Genomic DNA, 18,374 nt, shown 5'->3' with positions numbered 1-18,374 from the left:
ACCAGGTCAAATGCGGGTTTAGTCCTTGTTTAGAGACGATTACACCTCCTCTGGTGCCCAGTCCACTCCAGGCTACGGGGCGTATACCGCTGCCCGCTGCCCGTGATGTACAGCTGCCAGAAACACCGTGAATCCCGGCAGCTCCCCTCAGAGTTAGCTGCAGTGTAGCCGCTGAGAGTCTCGCCAGTCCCGCTTTAAAGGTTGTATAGAGGATTTTCCAAGGAACGAGAAATCCAGCGACTGTTTGTCCTTTTTCAAATGTTGCGCATGCGTGAAACCACCCCCCCTCCCCTACAGCTCCCTACGTAGAAACGCCTCCTCCTGCCTCCTCCTTACGCCAGAAACAGGTTTGTTTACAGCCGGTGCGCTGCACATGACTTGTAAACAACTAACTACAGTGTTGGTTAGGCAAGGCGGAGAAGTGAGGAGCGGGTGCACAGACATTTCGTGCGTGGACGAGAAGTGAGGAGCAGGGAGAAGAGCGGAGCAGGGAGAGGAGAGAGGAGAGGGGAGCGGTGCGCGGAGATTCCGTGCCCGGAGAAGTGAGGAGCAGGGGGAAGAGCGGATCGGGCAGCGGGGAGAGGAGCAGGAAAGGGGTGCAGAGAAGGTTGCGCGGAGATTCAGTGCGAATGAACTAGCTACAACACGCAGCAGCAAGCGGACTCTTTCTTTGCCTTGAAAATTACGTTTTCAGACATAGGATATCGCTTTCGTGTCCTGAAAAACGTTTGACTAGCTCTTGGAAATAAAGTACGTTTTCATAATAAGCAGAAGTGACCTGTCCAGGAGTAATTTGGCGACCAATGCGTCAGTCTTTAGACCCTGCGTCTGCTTCAGTTGCGCCATCGCTGGAATGAATCTTCAAGAATCACCTTAGTTTGGCTTCACTGCTTTTCCCCTTGTCTTCTTCTTTCAGCAATCTCAAAAACGGACTTTCTTTTGCGGCTAACTGCTCCTGGATTCTTGTCTGCCATTGCAACAAACTTTGTGCTAATTGCGAGGAAGATATAGGTCAAAAAAAGCCGCTAAGAACTGTTGCGTTGGTGGAGTAAACAGCGTCTGTGCGGCTTGCGTCTGTGGACTGCGTGACAGGCGTACGTAAACCACGTACCGGCGGCGCGCAGGCAAGTCAGTTACGCTAGAAACGTAGGGAGATTGATTGACAGCCTGTCAGCTAACAGATAACGAGGCAGTGTCGTTATCTATTAGCAAATGTTTAGCTGGCCCCACCACGTCCAGAGCTGATTAATTTTTATTCTCTTTTTTTTTGGTCATCATAATTACAAGGCTACTGCATCTCTATAATGCTATCATTGACAATTTGAAACAAAACAAAAAATCCTCCATACAACCTTTAAGGCAGTGCGCCGCTGAAAGTCCGGAAAGTGAAGAGCATTACGGACACTTGTGACGGGGCTTTGAGGGCTGCTGGTCTGCTTTACGACAAAAACACGGACAAAAAGCAAATAGGTTTTCGGCTTACAACAAAGTGTTACGATTTTGAATTTCCCATTTCAATACGGAAATCGAATGCAATGTGAATATACACGGACCCAAGAACCCCGCATGTACATGAATTTTTTATTTATTTTTCCAAGTAACAGAATCATCAATGGAACATTACTCACTCTAAATACGCTATTGTGGCACATTTGATAACTTCTTAACTCAGTAAAGCATGCACAAGGCTAAGCGCCAAGTAGCAGTTAAAGCTAGAACAATGTTACAGTCAGACATTTGTACATTGTACAGTCCTGGTAAATTCAAATAATTTTACAACTAACAATTTACAGTATTATAAGTAAAAAGATGCTACTAAGACCTTTCAAAAGTTTTAACTTACATGTGTCCCGCTCCCAGCGCAGTACAGCTCGCATGTAAAATGGCTGCCGTGACTGAGAGTGTAGGGCAGGTGTCACTAGCATTACAATGACCTAATATACATTTACTTGAGTCACTCATTACAGATATTTTACTTTCTTTCCACTGTGAAAATACCAGACATGAGTACTACTGTAAAACCATGTTAAAAAAAAAAACAACATGTAAAACCCAGACAACAGGTGACAACAATGAAAGAAACATAGGAGACATTATTTTACCACCATTTTTGTATTTTTCACTTGAAATAGCTCATAAATAGTTCATAACTGTCCTAAATCATCGCGTTACATACACTGAGTGTAGGGCAGGTGTCACTATATTGTACTTTCTTCCCACTGTGAAAATACCTGACATGAGTACTATTTCATGTTTCATCCTCATAACTGCATTAACTTTAAATGACAAATCAGATGTTTCGTCCAGTTACTTTTAACTTAAGTTACTTCAGGAGTAGTTTCCCCGAATACTTTTACTCTTAGCTACTTAACACATTTTTTGTACTTCTACTTTTTACTAAGACTTGATTTTTTTTGTTTTGTTTGTTTTTTAATTTAGTACAGTTTGTGGCTATTTTACCCAATTTTCATGGACATCAGTGATGGCAACTTTGACTATCATCGCCAAGTTAGTCAGCTTACTACTACTCAATACTATTACTAGCATTAGACCAAATATATTTAGTATTTTTATGAATTAAATTTACTGCAGAGTGTCCTAAAAAGTACTCTGACCCGGGGCTTGTGAGAGTTCAGGTGGTTGGATTTGAGGCTCGTTGAGTTCAGGTTCTGCTCAAAACCAAAGCTATTAGCTGTTAGCTTTGCGCTGTTAGCTCTTAGTTTAGCTTCGGACGGTGAAATGTGGCTTCTCTCTCTGTAGTTCTCCCGCTGGAAACTTGACAAAGCCCAACACTGATGTAGTGTAATATTCAAAGTAGACACTTTGTAAGTGTTTGATGTAACACTGTGAATAAACAACTACTCATTTTATGTCAACACTGTGAATCAACAACAATTTATTTTACTCTACAGCACTGTCATAGTTGAAATAACTCTTGACTATGTTGAAACATATCTGGATTTTCTTCACTTTACTCACAACAACACCAACACCGTGAATTTAACACTTTTGAATTGCTGTGCAGTCATATTTTCTGTCTTTTAGATGTTAACAATTGTTGAGCCCTTCATGGAAAGAAAACTAATCCGAGAAATATTTAGTCACAACTTCCTTGTACTGAAACAACTGCTCAGAGAAGAGCTGGACAGATGTAAACAGCTGTTGAAACAACACTTCAGTCAGGTATTCTTTTAGTGAAACCATTAATTGCTTTAGCTAATACTGTCATACATGAAGGAATATTTTCCATTTCTTTTTTGTAGATCGACGGGAGTCAAATGAAGTACATGACTCACACATCTGGGGCATTTAAGTGGGCAAAAATGCTTCGGGAGCGCCTCCAAGCCCCATGGGAAAAAATACGACTACTGTTTGACATGTCAGTATGAATACACTTAATTGCTATTTAATTTACCATCATCAACATTTTGTATAACTGTCCTTTTATGTCAACAAGTGTGGTTGGCATCAGAAAATATGTGTGGCCAATTGAAACATTCACCGAAAAATACACATGGCCAATATTTTATCCCCTGGTAAATAAGTTAAGAATAAATATGTGGTTTCAGGTCTGTCACAGGTGTGGATGTGATGGGGGAGTACCAGATGTACACTGAGATGTTGAGTCTCCTAGACCAGTATGAGAAAAGAGTCCACTCTGAATGGTGCAATGGTCTGGAACAAACATGCCTGTCCAACCTGAACCAGCCTCTGCTCACGAGAGACTGCCTATCTGGACTCATCGCTATCAACTTCAGCCCAAAGGTAAGTTAGTGAACTACTGATATTAGGAAAGTCTTAATAACACATCTATTGTTATGAATTAACACATGTACTAGCTTTACAATTGCATGCTAGTTAGAGAGGGAGAGTGGAGGTTCTTTTAATGCATCCTACTGGTTGGTATGACTTTTTTTTTTTTTTTTTTTGCTCTAGCTAATTGAAATTTTAAAAGATGTTAAGTACATACAGTCCCTTAGTCACATCAGCATCCCAGTAGCAGCCATGACAGTTTTTGAGAAGCGTGATATGTTCACAAAGGTAAAGTAAAAAAAATATATATTGAAAATATATATTGACTAATAGTTAAAATCAAGTCTTTATAAATCATGTCTAAACATTTTACAGTATGTCAGAAGTCTTCAGTTGCTGGTCCAGGATTACAATAAGCTCAAACAGACAATTTTGGCTGTTGAGTTTCCCCTCATCAGAGCTAAAATGGAAGTTATAGACAAAGAGCTGGCCAGAGCAGAGACAGACTTGACCTGGCAGGATCCGGGCTGTTGGGATTTCATAAAAACGACCAAAGATCTGGTTCATGATCTTTTGCGACGAGTCTGTAAAGCAAAAGAAAACTGTCTGGCTATACAAACAGTGATGAAAGCATGGGGAAAGCAGGCCATGTTTTTCAGGAAAGACAACAGAAAAGGGTCTCTAATACACATCGAAGAACGGGCAGAGCATGTGAGAAGAATGAACAGCAGTGTGGAGAAGGAAGCAGAGCTGATCCATCAGTTGGTTCAGGTGGGTGCCTTTAAATGTGAATTTCACGTTACTATTAGTGATTTCAAATATATTACACTTATTTGTTTACTTTATAATAAGTCCAAATCATTTCATAATAGAGAAGTGATGGTTTGTTAACATTAGTGGAAAATAAATTGAGATTATCATATGATGCTGTAGTTAATTTTTTTTTTTTTATTTACATTTTATAAAGTTTAATCATAATGGTAAAAAATGGGCAAATATAAGTTAAAAAGTATGTGAAAACATTTTACCAAACACTGGTATGATCAAGTATACTATGCACCTTTGCTGAAATAACTTGTTAGAATTTTCTTAAGTGCTCCTTGCATATGCTTTTTTAAATTTTTTTTTAATCCCGACTATTTTATTAATCTTCACCAGGAGAATCAAACTTTATTGGGTGCTGACCCTGCCTCCAGTGAATGGGAGCTTTACCTGGAGTATGTGGACGAGATGGTGATAGAGGGGCTCTTCAGCTATATTCGGCGGTCACTGCAGTTTTTTGTGGACAACATGGAGGCCAGGCCTTACCACACTCCCCTGTTTGAAGCCCAGCTTCAGCTCAGAGGGTCCGAGCTGACCTTTGCCCCGTCACTGGAGCGAGAGGCCGGAGACGGCTTGTATGAGCTGGTGGAGGGGATGGTGGGAGACATATTCAAGATTTCAGGAAACATCAACCGAATAGCAGGACATTTGAGCAACGAGAGCTATCAGGTACAAAAACAAATCTATAGTGTATGGCCTGTCAAAATAACACATTAACACTGATATATTTCTTATGAAAATCTTAGGATAAACAATAAAACTGGAGACCACATTAAGTCCTACTTACAGACCTACATCATGACAATCACTGAAAAAAATTCTATCCAAAATGTAGTATCCGAATATGGGAACCAGTGCTTTTGTGTTTGTGTACTTTTTCCATCCTTTCATCTTAGACAGAACTGTAAAATAACTTCTCAAATACCGTTGTTGATATCATGAACTACTGATGAACTGTGATATTGCTCTTTCAGGAAGTGATGGATAAAATGGTGGATCTGTCCGACCTCAGACAGGAGATAATGGAGCGAGTGGGAAACGTACTGAAGAAGGCCATCCATTTCCAGAAGAACTTTGATTGTTACTCCCACCTGTGGCAGGAAGACAGGGCCGAATTCCTCAACCAGTTTCTGCTTTACGGACGTGTACTTACAGCGGAGGAGATGGAGGCTTACAATGCTGATTTACTACCACAGTCCTCCCCAACTATTGATAAATTTGAGGAACAGGTAAGAAGTGTTTTCCAATGATAAAATGACTTTCTAACAAAGTGATATGTTTTTGCAATCCCGCTGCAAGTGTTACATTTACTCAGTTACATTTACTTGAGTTGCGTTTTGAGGAAATTTAACTTATGAGTTTTCTTACACCATACTTGTAGTTGATCGTGAAGCATCTTATTTAATAAAAGTTTTTTGTCACTCTTTTTAGGCTGTTAGTAACCAATGCCTTGTATTGACAATTATACATTATTAGAACATTAATGCATTAATGAAACCATCAGATATTACTTTAGTTTTTCACATTTTTGTGGTGTATTTTTTAAAATATTTCTTTTATTTATTTATTTGCATTTATTCAATATTTTACCAGGTAAGTTAATTGAGAACATCTTCTCATCTGCAATTACACCCCAAGCGGCATCATAAAACAGTACAAGTAGAACACGCTCGCAAACAGTCACACACCAATCATAACACACACAGTGAATCGTGCAGATTAAGCAATACTAGCATCTGTACATAACTGTTTTGTCTATCCAATTACATTGCCAAGTAGGCTACTTTAGTAAGATTAGATACTATTTTACTGATTTGAGTCAGTTGTATCCTGTTTCTTACTTCTGCGTGGTTAATGTAATTTTGTATTAACTGTACCCATACTCAAGAACAATTATTCTTATACTTATTACCTCATTTTGGTGTAAATTAAATATCTATTATGTTTTAGATCAATTATTATGACGATCTACATTCTGAAATTTCCAAGTATGAAGACTTCAAATTGTACGATGGCTGGTTTCGAGTTGACATCAAGTTATTCAAGGCAACTGTCCTTAATATTATCAAAAAGTGGAGCTGGTTATTCAAAGAGCACCTTCTAAGATATGTCATTAACAGGTAAAACACTATTAATTCTGCACATGTAGTCAGCGGTAACTACACATATTGCATTTAACTATATTTTCTTGTAGTCTTAATGAGTTAGAGGAGTTTATCCAGGCCACTATGGAAGGACTTGGTGTTCCTGTTGTTAAAGGAGACAGCTGTGGATTGGTCAAAGTCATGAGTCATCTTGTAGCTGTAAGAGACCGACAGAAAAATACAGACAAAATGTTTGATCCTCTCCGACAAACAGTGATCCTTCTGGAGAGATCTGGGGTCAAAATACCAGAACATGTCTACTCACAACTAGAGGTGGGTAAATGCATTCTTTATTAGTTTATACAGAAAGAATACCTTTAAAATAGCCATGCCGTGTCCATGTTTAGGATCTACCTGAAAAATGGAATGCGGCTAAAAAACTGGCCTTAAAAATGAGGCACGGAGTGGCACCTCTGCAAAATATTGAAGTCATGGTTTTAAGGAAGCAGTGTGTGGAATTTGAGGTGATCATGATATAGAAACAAATATCAAAAAAGTAGTTCTATCCATTTTCCTTACTTCTTTCATTTTATAATTTTTTTTTATTATTTCAGGTGAAGCAAAGAAAGTTCAGAGAGAAATTCAAAGCTACAGCACCTTTCAGTTACAAAGCATTGGACCCCTATACTAGTCTTTGGCAGGCAAGTATAACTGAGTCCTTGATACCACATTGTTTTTCCAGATTAACCAAAGCTAAACTATATTTCATTTGCAGTCTGAGCGGGAGATCCGAGCCATTGAGAAAGCTTTAGCTGATCTGCAGGAATCCACAAACCTTTTCGATGTCACTATCCCAGAATACAGAGAAATCAAACTGTGTCGCCGGGAAATTACAGTCCTCAAAGAACTATGGGACATTGTCATATTTGTACAGGTGTTTATTCACTTTACTCATTCATCCAGTACTATTTCTGCAGGGGGTCTTGAGTGTTGGTTATGTATGGCTATGGGCCATAAACAGGGGCAAATGTTTTAAAAATGGTACGGTACTAAAACAAGACATGTGGTTCCACTGGCTAGACTGAGTGACTGAGTATGGCTTTAAAATATATATATATATATATATATATATATATATATATATATATATATATATATATATATATATATATATATATATATATATATATATATATATAATATATACTGAATATTTATAAAACTATACTGAATATAATAAGGCTGCAGAAACTATTCTGAAGAGTAACCAGGTTTTTGTTTTTTTTTTAATTATGTTTTTGCGGAAAACCCTTGTAACCCTGTATGACCTTAATCTTTCCCTTTAACACCATTGCCCATTACTTTTATGTGTCTACAGAGCAGTGTGGAGAAATGGACACTGACCAAATGGAGGCAGATAAGCGTGGACCAGATGGATGCAGATTTGAGGAGGTTTGCCAAGGTGAGGTCCCCAACAGTGCTCCATCACACCAGTACATCTCTCCTGCTGTCTCTCTGTCACGCGCTACTGCCGTTTGTAACAGATGCCCCAAACTAACTAATTATGTTCCCCTACCTTCTGTTTGTGCAGGACATGAGGAGGCTCGACAAAGAGGCCCGTGTTTGGGACGTGTACTCTGGGTTAGACCTCTATGTAAAGAACTTGCTCACATCACTACGGGCTGTGAGTCAGTTACAGAGCACAGCCATAAGGGAGCGCCACTGGGTTCAGCTCATTAGGACTACAAAGGTGATTAAAAGGCAAAATTATTCCAACAGCAATACAACATCTGTGCATCATAATGCCAAAAACACTGGACTGCACTGAATGAGTTTTATATAGTTGTTTATGATAATTGAATGACAAATGAACAACTTAAATAATACATATATTTTTGACATAGTCCTAATACCACTTGGATAGTTGCTGTTTTAGTCCTTACGCAATTTAAAACAATTGATAACATCATTTCTTTTCCACAGATGGACTTTAGTGTGACCAATAGCACCACACTGGAAGACCTCCTGGCTTTAAAGCTCCATTTGTTTGAAGATGAAGTCCGCAGCATTGTGGATAAGGCAGTCAAAGAAATGACCATAGAAAAGGTTGGTTATTTTCTCTTGCCAAAAATGAAATGAAATATGAAATTATGTGAATGAAGAAAAAATAAACTCAGTATTTAATTTCATTTTAGATTGTAACAGAAATAACTCAAACATGGGCAGCAATGGAGCTTTCTTATATCGACCATTACCAAACCTCTGTGCTGCTTCTTAAATGTGATGAACAATTGATTGAAACCCTTGAGGATCATCAGGTAAAATCTTTATTATTTAATTATTATATGCCTGTGTTGTAAAGTCTATGTATTGCACAGGCCCTTAAAAGTGTCTGGTAGAAGTGGTGAATAGTGCACACAAAAGGGCCTCGCTGTCTGAGTGTCTAACTGCTCTGGCGCGGGTGAAGAGGTCCCTATTGAGCCATCAGATTTATTGCTTGTGTGCTTTGTTGCACTGTGGCTATCTTTAACTTGTACACCAGATGCATGGGGGGTTACAGCACCAATTAGATGGTCTGTCTCTTTAGTGCATCTTATTGTATAGAGCTCGTTTGACTTTCCTTAGTTTATGGTTGGGTAGTCTAATTAGGGTACACATACACCAGTACAAAGTGCATATGACAGATTGGAGGGCACATTTCACTATTTAAATTAATTATTTTAAAAAGGAGGTATGTTAACCCCACAAACATAATAATCCCCACAAACGCAATACAAATCAATGAAATAAACCCACAAACATCATTCTCCACAATACACCATATTTGTAATAAGCAAATTTCCAACAAATGTTATTTTTATCACATTTGTGGGTTCAAACATAATTCAATATTTTTTGGTTTATTTTATAACTAATGGCTACCAACTATATTATATAACAATATTTTCAACTTTTTGTCTAACTTCTCTTCACCAACTGCCGCTTGACTGAAAAATAATAAACAATGATAATTAGTTACCACAGGTACTACCAAACTAGATGATAAGAAAAGCATAAAAACCTGTCTTATACGCACAGTGTTATCTCATGTGGTGTCTGTTTTGTTTCTTGGTAACAGGTTCAGCTGCAAAACATTTTTCAGAGTAAGCATGTAGATCATTTTCTGGTGCAAGTGGTGACCCTCCAGAAGCAGCAGCTGACCATAGCAGACTCTGTGCTGATGGTGTGGATGGAGGTGCAGAGGATCTGGGCTTACCTCGAGAGCATCTTTAAAGACTGTGAAGACATCCGCCAACAGCTTCCAGAAGATGCACACAGATTTGAAATTATAGATGCAGAATTTCAGGTTTTAAATAGTAACTGCTAACACATACCTGGGTGTTTTGAATAATTTAACAGGTTTTGTTTTGTTTGTTTTACAGGAATTGATGCAAGATAGTGCTAAAACTAAAAATGTCATTGAGGCCACGAATAAACCAGGTCTATATGAGAAATTGGAGAACCTACAAAAAAGGTTGGCAGTCATTATTCAATTGAAACACCTAATCATCATGTGATTATGTTTTCTAGCCATTACAAATATATATAGACATATTTCATGTTTCAAAAAGGGAACCTTTTGTGTGACTGTGTGTGTGTGTGTGTGTTTTTTTCACTTTTAGGCTTATGTTGCTTTAACTTTTTTAATTCCTAGTTTTATACTCGTACAGGTTGGCTTTGTGTGAAAAGGCTCTTGGGGAATACCTAGAGAGCAAACGCCTTCTATTTCCACGTTTCTACTTCATTTCCACTGCTGATTTGTTAGACATCCTTTCAAAGGGCAGTCGTCCCAAAGAGGTACTGAAAAACACCTTTTCTTATAGTTGAATGTCACCAGGTATGTGGCCTGCATTTTAATTAAATAATGTGAATCTTGTCACAGACATGTGTTCATCTTGCAAAACTCTTCGACAATGTGTCTGATCTGGAGTTTGCCAAAAATGAGCATTTGGATAATCCTAAACTGGCTCTGGGCATGTACAGCAAAGAGAGGGAGTATGTGCCTTTCCCAGCTGAATGCATCTGCTGTGGACCAGTAAGATTGTCTAAAACAAAACACCTCATATAACCCAAAAATGACCACTAAAACATTTCTATATCTTTCATATCAGGTGGAGGGCTGGTTAAGTTCTTTAGAGAAGTCTATGAGGGAAAGTGTGAGAGCCCACCTGTCCGAAGCCGTGGGCACGTATGAAGATAAACAAAGGGAACAGTGGATCCTGGAGCTGCCTGCACAGGTGGCCCTCACTGGCTCTCAGATCTGGTGGAGCAATGACATGGAGCACGTATTCAAACGCCTGGAGGAAGGATTTGAGTCATCGCTAAAGGATTACAACAAGAAACAGGTACAGTGATTGCCTCAAATTGTAGAAAAAGTGGTGGACATGGTGGGGCATGGATGGATGGACTTGACAAATGTAATCTCATACTTAGAGAAAAACTGCAATAACACCATATGAAAAAAAATTTCAATGTAATTTTTTAGAGTTTATGCAGTTTACGGGGCATCAAACAATTGGGGCATTTTCTAAATAAATGGGACGAGGGGCAAGGGCCAAAATTGCTGTGCAGGACAGCCAAAAGAGGGACAGGTGGTCATCCTAGAAACAAGTGTAGACTAATATGCTAATGTGCTGTCCAATCAGATAGTGCCGCTGTATTGAATTAGCTGTTAAATATGTACTTACAATGATTGACATATTTTGTTTAAAGTTAATAATTAGGTAATAAATCAATGACCTGATCTATTTGTACAAGCTGTGTATGCACCTTGCTCACACTTCTGTTATTGGTCTTGTCAGTTTCATTAGCACTCTTTGAGGTTAGCATGTCCTTGGCTGCTGTTGAATAATCTTTTTCACCTTTCATGTCTATGGACTGCACTGATTGAATTGGCAGCTCACATGACTATTGCTAAGCACAAACTGTTACAAAAATGAAATAAAAACACCTCATCTCATTTGAATATCTATTTCTTTCAGATTTCCCAGCTCAATTCTCTGATTAGCATGCTTCTGGGAGAGTTGAGTCCAGGGAACAGACAAAAGATTATGACTGTTTGTACAATTGACGTCCATGCAAGAGATGTTGTTGCTAACCTCATTGCTCAAAAGGTTTGTACAACTGAGTAACCCAAGTTCACTATCCACTGCTATTACTTACACTGCAGTCTTGTTAAGTAGTTATTTAATTAATTTGTATTTCTTTCATTTTAATATCTTTAAATCTTGTCTTTAGGCCACCTCCTCGCAGGCTTTCCGCTGGCTTTCCCAACTCAGACACTGTTGGAATGAACAATTGGGTCACTGTTTTGTTAATATCTGTGACGCTCAGTTCCAGTATTCTTACGAGTATCTTGGAAATACCCCTCGCCTGGTTGTCACTCCACTCACAGACCGGTGACTATTACTTCACTGTTACTGTATTTTATTTGGAAAGGGCAAGTTTGTGTATTGTTCAAACATGTACAGTATTTTTTCCACAAGGTTTCTATAGTATGGATCGTTTGTCATTTCAGGTGTTACATCACCCTAACACAGTCGCTTCACCTGATCATGAGTGGGGCACCTGCAGGTCCAGCTGGTACAGGAAAAACTGAAACCACCAAAGACCTAGGCAGAGCATTGGGTGTCATGGTGTACATCTTCAACTGCTCTGAACAAATGGATTATAAGGTAAGCAACGAGCAACAAGAATCACATGAAGAGGTTTTTTTTTTTTTTTTTTTTTTTTATTATATAATATGGTGCTTTTTAGGTATTTTAGAACATTATACTTAAATAATTGCATTCAGTCTTTTTTATGTAAACAATTCAAATTGCAATCTTAATTCAAAGGAAAAATGATTTAACTATAGACTGTATAAAGAACTGGACTAAGGGAGTGTGATGTTCGGCTCCAGTCAAGTGAAGCTCACTGAGGCAAATAGGTGCCAATTTGGAGCTGAGTTCCATATTAGGAATAACAATAAATAGCCTACTAAAAACACCAGGATCACATAGAGTGGGTTCATACAGACATTTTAACACCAAAATGATGAGTCTCGCTGCAGCAGATAGAGAAAGAAGGGTGATTTTCAAATGTGAAGTCAGTTGGAGCCAGAGTTTATGGAGCCAGAAGCCCCCCCATGTTCGATTCCTATTTGGAATGTGGTAGCTAACGGGTTAGTTATGTCCATTTTTATATACTGTCTAAGGATTTAACACTGTGGCTTTGCTTTTCCTCCAGTCCATAGGAAACATCTACAAAGGCCTGGCTCAGACTGGAGCTTGGGGCTGCTTTGACGAGTTCAATCGGATTGCAGTTGACGTTTTGTCAGTAGTGGCTGTGCAGGTCAAAACCATTCAGGATGCAATTCGCTCCAAAAAGAAAAGGTTTTCCTCTGTACTTAATGTAGCTTTTTTCATAAATGAATTATAATGGCTGTGAATGACCTCTCTAAAATATTGTAGGTTCCTTTTCTTGGACACAGACATTGCTCTAAAACCATCTGTGGGGATTTTTATCACAATGAACCCTGGATATGCAGGACGAACGGAGCTGCCTCAGAACCTCAAGACTTTATTCAGGTGCGCCTCATTAGTTATACACAACTTATTATTTTTTAATTGTGTCTGAATTATGTTTATTTTCTTGTATACTTCTAGACCCTGTGCCATGGTGGTGCCCGATACTGAGCTCATTTGTGAGATTATGTTGGTCACTGAGGGTTTCCGTAGTGCAAAGATTTTGGCCAGAAAGTTCATTACTTTGTACTCCCTGTGCAAAGAGCTGCTCTCAAAACAGGTAAACGTAACCACTCCATGGAGTTTTAATAATGTGTTGTTATGTTATGTTGTGTAATGTTAATGTGAATTTTGTGACCTCATTGTTTTGTTAGGACCACTATGACTGGGGTTTGCGAGCTGTGAAGTCTGTCTTAGTTGTGGCAGGAACACTGAAAAGAAGAGACAAGGCAAGACCAGAGGATCAGGTAATTTTTATACCCATACATTTTTTTCTTTGAAATATTATATTATTTTTCATAAATTTCAAACTTTTTTAAGGTATTGATGCGTGCGTTAAGGGACTTCAACATGCCCAAAATTGTGACAGAGGATGTATCCATCTTCCTGGGACTACTTGGTGACCTTTTCCCTGGCCTGGATGTGGAGAGGGAGAAAGATTTGGAATTTGAAAAAAGCATTCGCACCACCGTCCTGGAACTTCGCCTTCAGCCAGAGGAGACATTTGTCCTAAAGGTTAGATGATAATGACTTACTTTCATTAAAACAAGTAAAAAAAATCTATTTTTCTTCCTCAGGTGGTGCAGTTACATGAACTTCTGGCAATACGGCATTCAGTGTTTGTTGTTGGAAATGCTGGGACTGGGAAAAGCCAGGTGCATTATTTAGATTTTTTTTTTTTATTATGTAAATTTTATAACTAGTCATTTGAGTTAACATCATTGATTTCATAGATACTAAGAGTTCTTCATAAGACGTATGCAAACTTGAAAAAAAAACCTGTCTGGAGTGACCTCAATCCAAAGGCGGTGGATACAGATGAATTGTTTGGGTTCATTCATCCTTCTACACGAGAGTGGAAAGATGGTAATGCAGATTTGTTTGAATAAAAAAAGATTTATTTAGGAGCCAGCCTAACTTTATCACTCTGTTAATAACATAATTGTTTGTTTAGCCTTGTGGTTCATTGGCTGTTTCAGGTTTGCTCTCATCTTTGATGCGAGAGCAGGCGAACATCTCCCACCCGGGGCCTAAATGGATTGTGCTGGATGGAGACATTGATCCAATGTGGATTGAATCCCTCAACACTGTAATGGATGACAACAAGGTCCCTCCCTCCTGTTAACACATTCACTGTTGTACAACACGGGGTACACAAAGACAGAAAGAATAGGAGGTTTTCATTCAGTATACTTGAATATCATCCTGTCAATATTAGGACCAGATACAATGTCAATAAATTAGATTACAGAAAAAAGAAACTATTACTATTTTATTCAGGACTAAAGATGAAATTTGCGCTAACTCTGGCATATTTTTATTAAATCTGCCTGCTGACCCATTTATTAGTATGCATTGTCCTAATCCAAATAAATAAATACAAATTTCAGACTTTCAAAAGTAAATGCATGCATCATTAAAAGTATTATATTAAAGTAAGTAAATTAATGAATGTTTATTTGTTTATTTTTACAAATTATAGTACATGTGTTTTTGATTCTAGATACTTTATTTATTTAAAGTGAGAACCCCAGAATCTTTCAGTTTCCTCACATGGCTAGATTTTGATTTTTTCTCATGATTGTAGACATACACCAAACCATCTCACATTTAGCTGGTCCCAGATGTGTAAACAGGAAGAGTGTAACTGGTCCAAATCATAGAGTGAATCATGCCACGCTAAGATGACTGGGGAGACAGGCTGACACAAAATTGGATGTTATTGTAATTGTGTAAAATGTTACCTTTCAGGTCCTGACTTTAGCCAGTAACGAGCGTGTACCCCTCACCTCATCAATGAGACTGGTGTTTGAAATCAGTCACCTCCAATCGGCTACTCCTGCCACTGTGTCCAGAGCAGGAATCCTTTTTGTCAATCAGCACGACTTGGGCTGGAACCCGTGAGTCTAACTAAAACATTGTTGTTTTGGGCGGCAGTAGCTCAGTTGGTAGAGCATTCGCCCACTGATCTGAAGGTTGGTGGTTCCAATCCAGCTCTCGACATAAACATCTCAGGTTGAGCGGTCAGATCCACTGACCCACAGGTTGGCTGGTGTGATTCCAGCTCCCACAGATGAATGCTGTTGTTGTGTCCTTGGGCAAAACACTTAACCCACCTTGCCCACTGTGTCTGTGTACACTGGTGTGTGAATGTGTGTGTGAATGGGTGAGTGGTTCCTTGTTGTAAAGCACTTTGAGTGCCTTGAAGGTGGAAAAGCGCTATAGAAAAATGTGACCGTTTACCCAATAATCTTCCATACAAAACTAATTAGAATGAATTGTTGTGATTTTAGATATGTGGCAAGCTGGATTGATCAACGGGAAAGGCAGACGGAAAGAGCGCATCTCACAATACTGTTTGAAAAGTATGTGCCACGTTGTCTAGAGCAAATGAGAAACAAGTTTAAGACCATAACTCCTCTCCCAGAAAGCTCGATGGTTCAGGTACCACATACACCAATGTACTTATAATGATTACATAAAACAATAGTAAAATAATGTTTTCTTCTTTAGACACTCTGCTGTTTGCTTGACTGCCTTTTAACAACCGAAAACATCCCATGTGACTCTCCACGAGAAATTTATGAAACATATTTTACATTTGCTTGCATTTGGGCTTTTGGTGGAGCTCTGCATCAAGATCAGGTATATTTATTTTGAATATATTTTTTGTATATTCATGGATTGGCTCTGAAATGTTTTGCTATATTTTCTCATTAGCTCTGTGATTACCGTGTTGAATTCAGTCATTGGTGGACCAAAGAAATGAAGTCAGTGAAATTACCAGCACAGGGGACTGTTTTTGACTACTACCTTGATCCACAAACCAGAAGATTTTTACCCTGGTCAGATATTGTCCCATCTTTTGAAATGGAAACTTGTGCACCATTACAGGTAAGACTATTGGAAACTCACAGTTAGACTTAAAAAGAGCAGCTTTCTCAACAGTAAATTATCCCTTGGCAATCATACCCCATTTAAGAAAAAAATAACCAAAAATGAACAATGCAAGCATATTAAAAATGTAAGCATGCCTGGGTGAACATAATAAGAGAGGGTAAAGTCACATCGTGAGGTTATGGTAGGGTGCTAGAATGGATGATAGGCTTTCCACTGTGTCTGATTACCATGTAGTGAACCCCATACCAGAGTGAGTGGGGGTGAAGTCATGAGCAACAAGGCTTGAGCTATCACCTACACACTATTATCTTTCTTTATGCTCCTGCGTACAGCTGTGAATGCTCTAAAGCTTCTCGCTGGGCGATAATTAGTGGGGTTTTGTTCTCAGCAAATGATGCTATTATGACAGAATAGTTGTGGTCTACTGGGGAAATACAAGAAATTATAAATCACATGCAATTCACTGAACACATGTCTGTCAATAAATCACTAAAAGAAAGCCATAATAAGCATGTATGTTTCTGTGCACGTGCTCCCTGCTGCTCTTATGATTGCAGGCTGTTCTGGTGCACACAGCAGAGAGCGTGTGTCTGCAGTACTTCATGGACTTGTTGCTGGAGAGGAGACAGCCGCTGATGCTGGTGGGGAACGCCGGAGTGGGGAAGTCAGCACTTGTCAGGAACAAGTTAGACTCACTTCAACAGAGTTACATGACTGCAAAAGTGCCACTCAACTACTACACCACCTCTCACATGCTGCAGAGTAAGTCAAGTTTTGGGTGGGATTTTGTTAAATTTGAGGCAAACTACAGCACCATCTACTGGTGATTAGACTTAGCCAAACTTCATTGAATTATGGAAATTACTTTGACACTATACTGTAGATAAAAAAAATCCTCTATAAACAAAGATTTAAAGAAAGTGATAAGATCAGAAATTATAGCAATATGAAGGTAAACACAGGCTAAACGTTAAGTATGAAACCTGCCTGTCATTGCATACGCAATACCCATTTAGTTTATACTGTGTTTTTTGTGGTGTGCCTGAACTTAACATTTATTCATATTTTATTTATTTCTTGCTTTGCAGTGAACCTTGAACAGCACTTGGAGAAGAGAACAGGCAAAACCTACTCACCTGTCGGTAACAAGAGGCTGATCTATTTTGTGGATGACATAAACATGCCAGCTGTAGACACTTATGGCACAGTGCAGCCTCACACTCTCATCCGTCAACACCTGGATTATGGCCACTGGTGACAAAAATGAAAAATATGAATTAACCTAACATTAGATTATGGTTTACTCACTTTGTTTTCTCTGTCAATACAGGTATGACAGACACAAACTGACCCTTAAGGAAATTCACAACACTCAGTATATTGCTTGTATGAACCCAACTGCTGGAAGCTTTAATATTAATCCTAGACTACAGGTAATTTATTGATACTTCTTCCAATTATGTTCTTCTACTAATTACCAAAATTATATATAATGATTTCAAAGTGCATATAAAAATATTTAAATATTAAAAGTGTATATATTTTCTCCCCAGAGGCATTTTTCAGTGTTTGCTATAAACTTCCCCTCGTCTGACACTCAGATGTCGATCTTTGGGCAGATTCTCATGGCCCATCTGCAGCAGCAGCCCTTTAGTTCAGTGGTTCAGAAAAGTGCTGCAGCTGTGCTCCATGCTGCCGTAACTCTTCATCACAAGATGGTTAACAGCTGTCTACCCACTGCCATCAAATTCCACTACATATTTAATCTCCGAGACCTATCTAACGTCTTTCAGGTAGTGCCAGCAGATTTATAGTAAAGCAAAGTGTTGTGTGACTTAATATTAGCATGGGCTGATCTGATATGTATTTATTCAGGGCATGTTCATTGCTGGGCCTGACACAGTGAGAGACGGTTCTGATCTAGCCCTGCTCTGGCTGCATGAGTCCTGCAGAGTCTACTCCGACAGACTGGTGGATGACAAAGACCTGCAGCTCTTCCAGAGGCTGCACGCAGAGACTGTACATGATTGTTTTGAGGTAATAACTTGTG

General features: G+C 38.8%; 1 protein-coding gene across 1 annotated transcript in view; it reads left to right on the top strand.

Annotated features, from left to right (window-relative positions):
- LOC110171502 (dynein axonemal heavy chain 11) overlaps nt 1-18,374 on the top strand; it is a 41,505-nt gene that overhangs the window by 4,275 nt on the left and 18,856 nt on the right. The window contains 41 exon segments of the mRNA XM_055163490.1: nt 3,046-3,183; nt 3,264-3,379; nt 3,570-3,765; nt 3,937-4,041; nt 4,129-4,524; nt 4,912-5,244; nt 5,550-5,804; nt 6,526-6,695; nt 6,770-6,992; nt 7,067-7,183; nt 7,274-7,360; nt 7,435-7,593; nt 8,038-8,121; nt 8,251-8,409; nt 8,643-8,765; nt 8,855-8,977; nt 9,778-10,005; nt 10,082-10,173; nt 10,370-10,496; nt 10,582-10,734; nt 10,811-11,044; nt 11,681-11,812; nt 11,937-12,097; nt 12,217-12,373; nt 12,927-13,072; nt 13,151-13,267; nt 13,346-13,484; nt 13,579-13,671; nt 13,745-13,939; nt 14,002-14,079; nt 14,158-14,290; nt 14,404-14,531; nt 15,176-15,324; nt 15,718-15,868; nt 15,938-16,069; nt 16,145-16,318; nt 16,882-17,086; nt 17,413-17,578; nt 17,655-17,757; nt 17,878-18,117; nt 18,200-18,361. Coding sequence (XP_055019465.1) covers nt 3,046-3,183; nt 3,264-3,379; nt 3,570-3,765; nt 3,937-4,041; nt 4,129-4,524; nt 4,912-5,244; nt 5,550-5,804; nt 6,526-6,695; nt 6,770-6,992; nt 7,067-7,183; nt 7,274-7,360; nt 7,435-7,593; nt 8,038-8,121; nt 8,251-8,409; nt 8,643-8,765; nt 8,855-8,977; nt 9,778-10,005; nt 10,082-10,173; nt 10,370-10,496; nt 10,582-10,734; nt 10,811-11,044; nt 11,681-11,812; nt 11,937-12,097; nt 12,217-12,373; nt 12,927-13,072; nt 13,151-13,267; nt 13,346-13,484; nt 13,579-13,671; nt 13,745-13,939; nt 14,002-14,079; nt 14,158-14,290; nt 14,404-14,531; nt 15,176-15,324; nt 15,718-15,868; nt 15,938-16,069; nt 16,145-16,318; nt 16,882-17,086; nt 17,413-17,578; nt 17,655-17,757; nt 17,878-18,117; nt 18,200-18,361 — 6,579 coding nt within the window.

The sequence above is a fragment of the Boleophthalmus pectinirostris genome, unplaced genomic scaffold, assembly GCF_026225935.1.
Source record: "Boleophthalmus pectinirostris isolate CB_2022bp ecotype Guang Dong unplaced genomic scaffold, ASM2622593v1 HiC_scaffold_6, whole genome shotgun sequence".
Classification (NCBI taxonomy): domain Eukaryota; kingdom Metazoa; phylum Chordata; class Actinopteri; order Gobiiformes; family Gobiidae; genus Boleophthalmus; species Boleophthalmus pectinirostris.
The sequence above is the reverse complement of the archived record's forward strand: the minus strand, read 5'-3'. Positions and strand labels throughout refer to the sequence as shown.